Source organism: Enoplosus armatus, chromosome 16, assembly GCF_043641665.1.
Source record: "Enoplosus armatus isolate fEnoArm2 chromosome 16, fEnoArm2.hap1, whole genome shotgun sequence".
NCBI classification, from domain to species: Eukaryota; Metazoa; Chordata; class Actinopteri; order Centrarchiformes; family Enoplosidae; genus Enoplosus; species Enoplosus armatus.
This window is the reverse complement of record NC_092195.1, coordinates 1947619-1951511: the sequence shown is the minus strand read 5'-3', so window position 1 is coordinate 1951511 and position 3893 is coordinate 1947619. Positions and strand designations below refer to the sequence as shown.

General features: G+C 50.4%; 1 protein-coding gene across 1 annotated transcript; it reads right to left on the bottom strand.

Moving 5' to 3' along the window:
• Positions 1 to 252: 252 nt before the first annotated feature.
• Positions 253 to 3449, bottom strand: tac1 (tachykinin precursor 1). Its single transcript, XM_070922008.1, has 5 exons — positions 3333 to 3449; positions 2024 to 2126; positions 1885 to 1908; positions 399 to 455; positions 253 to 308 (listed from the first exon to the last, which is right to left on the bottom strand). Exons 1-5 carry the CDS (start codon positions 3447 to 3449, stop codon positions 262 to 264), a joined length of 348 nt encoding a protein of 115 aa, XP_070778109.1. The 3' UTR covers positions 253 to 261.
• Between the last annotated feature and the right edge of the window lie 444 nt (positions 3450 to 3893).

The following is a 3893-nucleotide window of genomic DNA, read 5'->3' as shown; positions in this document are numbered from 1 at the left end:
AAATAATAAACGGAAAAAACAGCAACATTGATAATGACGCCCCCCCCCTCCCCCCTCCTCCCTCTCGCCCCTGATCTACACAAACTGGCACAGGTACAGCACGGCTACGTCACTACGATGTGGAAACAGAATGACTTTATTCGACTAACAGCTACACACAGTTTGGAGGAAACAAAACCGGCGTCGGGGCGCCCCTCCCCATGGATGAGGAATGGCCAGATGAGAAGCTTGGTTGTGGGGGGGGTTGGTGGTGGGGACCGTTCAGCGGCGCCTCTCGTACGTCTGTATTGTGCTCCAGTCAAACGACTCTGCAGAGAGAGAGAGGGGGGGGGCTGGTTAGAGTCACGCAGTCCTTCTCCCACAGAGTGAGCAAGTCACTTTGAGCCGCTGCCACTCACCTGGCTCCTCCTGGCTCCTCCTCCCCATCAGCCCGACGAAGGAGTTGACTTTGTGTCCTTCAAAGAGAGCATAGTTTGGTTTGAAACAGCCCCCCCCCTTACACCAGTTTGCCTGAAAGCGACTGAGCTCTCTGCACGAGTGTCATGTAGTGAGCCGCAGCCAAGGGGGGACTAAACGGAACTTCAGAGACGCTAGAGGTCAAAAGGCCAAATTCTGCCTCTAGGGGGGTGGGGGTGGGGGGCTACCGCGAGAAAGTCTGCGAACTTTTATTCGTCAAATTCTTTTATTTTTATTTGTTCATTTAACTGCTCAATTACATTTTCTGTAACCCCCCCCCCCCCCCACTTCATGTTGGTCTAAATGTTGTCCATCTTCATGCAGTATTTGGAAGGTAAACTCTCAAAACCAGCCTGAGGAGGGCTTCTGTCAATCACGGTAATGGACTGTAATAAGATCATGAGGAGGAGGAGTGTGTGGGGGGGGGGGGGTGTGGGGGGGTGATAAAACTACCGAGAGCCCTGAGTGGATTTCTTACATCACAAACGTCAATATCTGCATTAGACTGATGAGAGAAACGTCTCGATCCTTTCGTGTGTTTTGTTTTTTTTGTCTTTCTTGCGGTCAGGAGCGCTAACAACCCAATTGAACTCACTCCTGGATGTCCTTGCCCCCCCCCCACCGCCCCACCGCCCCCTCTCTCTCCCTAACGATGACTGACTTGTAGTCACGCCCGCATAAGAGGGATAAATGAGACGTGCGGCGCGTCGCATCACAGAGCGGGGTGACTAATGTAGACAGAGTGGAAAAGAAAAAAGGGAAAATCCCCCCCCCCTTTATCTCTTTCTCTCCGGACCACCTTCCTTCCAGACAAATTAATGTGGCCCAGTGTTCAAACGGAAAACATTACAAAATGAAAAATGAAAAGGGAAAAAAAAGGCAAACGCGGGAGACGGTGCGGTAATCCGCTGCGGCTGCCGATTAATTAAACACCCCCCCCCCCCCGGCCAGAAGAACCGCACATAGTCGACTCAGTAGGCGGGCGACATGTGAGAGGACTTGCTTCTGTCGGGTTTTTTTTTTGTTTGTTTGTTTGATTTTTTTTTGTTTTGCTTTTTTCTGCAATGTTCTGTTCTGTTTTTGGTTTTTGCTGGGGGGGGGGGGGGGGGGGGGGTTTAACTAGTATTAATGTCGATCAAAAGCATGATTGAGCGTCAGTCGCTGTCAGTGGGTTTTTAGGGGGTTTGTTTTGAGCCGAAGGCGACTTTTTTTTTTTTCTTCTTCTAGAAAATCGGGGCGGGGGTGGTGTTTCAGCTGGCGGGGGGGGGGGGGTTAGATTCTACATTTAGAAACGCACACATAGAGGGTGTTAGGCCAACAACAAAATGAAAAAGTCTAGGGAGGACTTCTTATGAAAATATATTATAATATATATTGGTGTATGGGGGGGGGGATACTTTAACTGGACAGGAATGACGTGGCACTCACTTTTGCGGGTGATCTGTGCGTTTGCTGTCAGAGGGAAACACACAGACAGACAAAGGTTAACAACAGAACAGGTACAGAAAAATGGGGGGGGGGGGGGGCGGGGGCAAAAAGCGGTATGGCGTCGAGACTGAGCTCTCACCCATGGAGCGCTTCCCCATCAGGCCGATGAACTGATGCGGCCGCGGCTTTCTCGTCATCCTCAGGAGGATTTCTCTGAATGGGTCGTTGGAAAGCCAGCCGTCCTGAGAGAGAGAGAAGGGGGGGGGGGGGGGGTAAAAGAAAATGGCAAAGGCTGGCAACAAGTATTGTCAGTGTCTAAAAGTCTCTGTATAAAGGCACAATACTTTGGGGACTGTTGTGACATTTCTTATCACCCCCCCCCCCCCCCCCCCCCCCCCCCCCAACTGCACCCCTCTCCACCCACTAAGCACAAGCCACACACGGGGCTTGAATTTCTGAACTTTCATTGAGTGTTTCTATTTCCATCTCAGGATGTCTTTCCACCGTACGCATTAGTCTGACTGAGAAGTGGAGGTGGGGTGGGATGGGGGGGGGGGGGGGGGGGTGTAATGTCTCGCACACTAAGTTGTAATGATTTACTGTAGGCTCGTTTCATCTACCCCCCCCCCCAGCCGCCTGGCACGCGTCCAACTCGCAATGTCAAAACGCGGGACGTGCGCCTCATGCCAATGGGGGGGTGCTCTTGGCTTCGGCTCCTGCTACGCGGCGCACTTAGGGGGTTTATTCGATTTCCTATTGGCTGGAGGCTCTGAGGCACTGCAACAGTCTCCGTCTCCACGCACTCAAACCTGCGGGGGGGGAGAAGCTCCCACTGAAGGAGCATTTTCTTGAACCCTGCCTCCCTGCACCTGCTCGGGGGGGGAGTCGACTCACGGAGCTCACGCTGGCGGAGCTGGGTCTAGGGTCTAGTTTTTAGGACACTTGCAGGTCGTCCATCCATCTCGGTGTGACACTGTGCGTGTGTTAGTAGTCTAAGTCTTGAATTAGTCCGCACTCACTATCCATGTTCCATTCAACATTTGCGGCTAAAGAAGGAGCCAAAACTCCACCGGACCACAGTGTCTCTGACGGACTGACGTTTTAATACTTTATACCACATTATCCCATCATCCATCAGTACCTTTTTTTATTTTTTTTATTTTTAGACAAATACCCAGCAGTGAAAAGGTGTAGGCGGGTTTTAAATAGCCTGTTGTATGATGATTTTTGAGTTAAACAAACTAAAAACTAAACATATATCTACTTTCATCACACAGACTTTCATTTCATATTTGGGTTAAACAAACTTACAGTAGCAGGTACAGGTTTAAATCAGCAGTAAGGCATGATTAAATTGAGATATACATATATATAGACATAAATATATATATATTTTTTAATATATAATATATATATATATATATTAATGAAGCCCTGCTGTAGACTACCTGAATTTGATTACTGCTCGTCCAGTAGTCGGCGTCTTCCTTCGGGTCGTTTTCCTCGCCAAAAACCGGGACTGCGGCGAAGAATGCCATTAAAACCGGTAAAAGCAGCAACTTCATGGCGCCGAACGTGTCGTCTTCTTCCTCTCTCGACGCAGTTACACTCGGCTGTACTCTACTGTCGTGTTGAAGGAGCCGCCGCTAACTTCCAAACCAACAGAAACAAAACAAAAACAAAAACAAAAACAAAACTCGACCGCTCTGAGGCACGAGCAGCAGCTGTGTTACTGAGCGCGCACTGTGCTTCTTCCCCTCGAGCTCAGCAGTAGTCCATAGCGCGCGTGTGTGTGTGTGTGTGCGTGCGTGCGTGAGTCAAATAGGCGCTCTTCCCGCGCTCAGCATCCGCAGCAAACTTGTTCGGTCTCGTGCGTCCTCACCTTGTCCGGAGAGTCCTTGCGCGCGCTCATATATATATAGCAGCCTGGGCAGTGATGCTCAGTAACGCCCCCCCCCCCCCCAAGGAGTCTGATTACTTCCGCCCAGCCACGACTGCGTTACTTACAG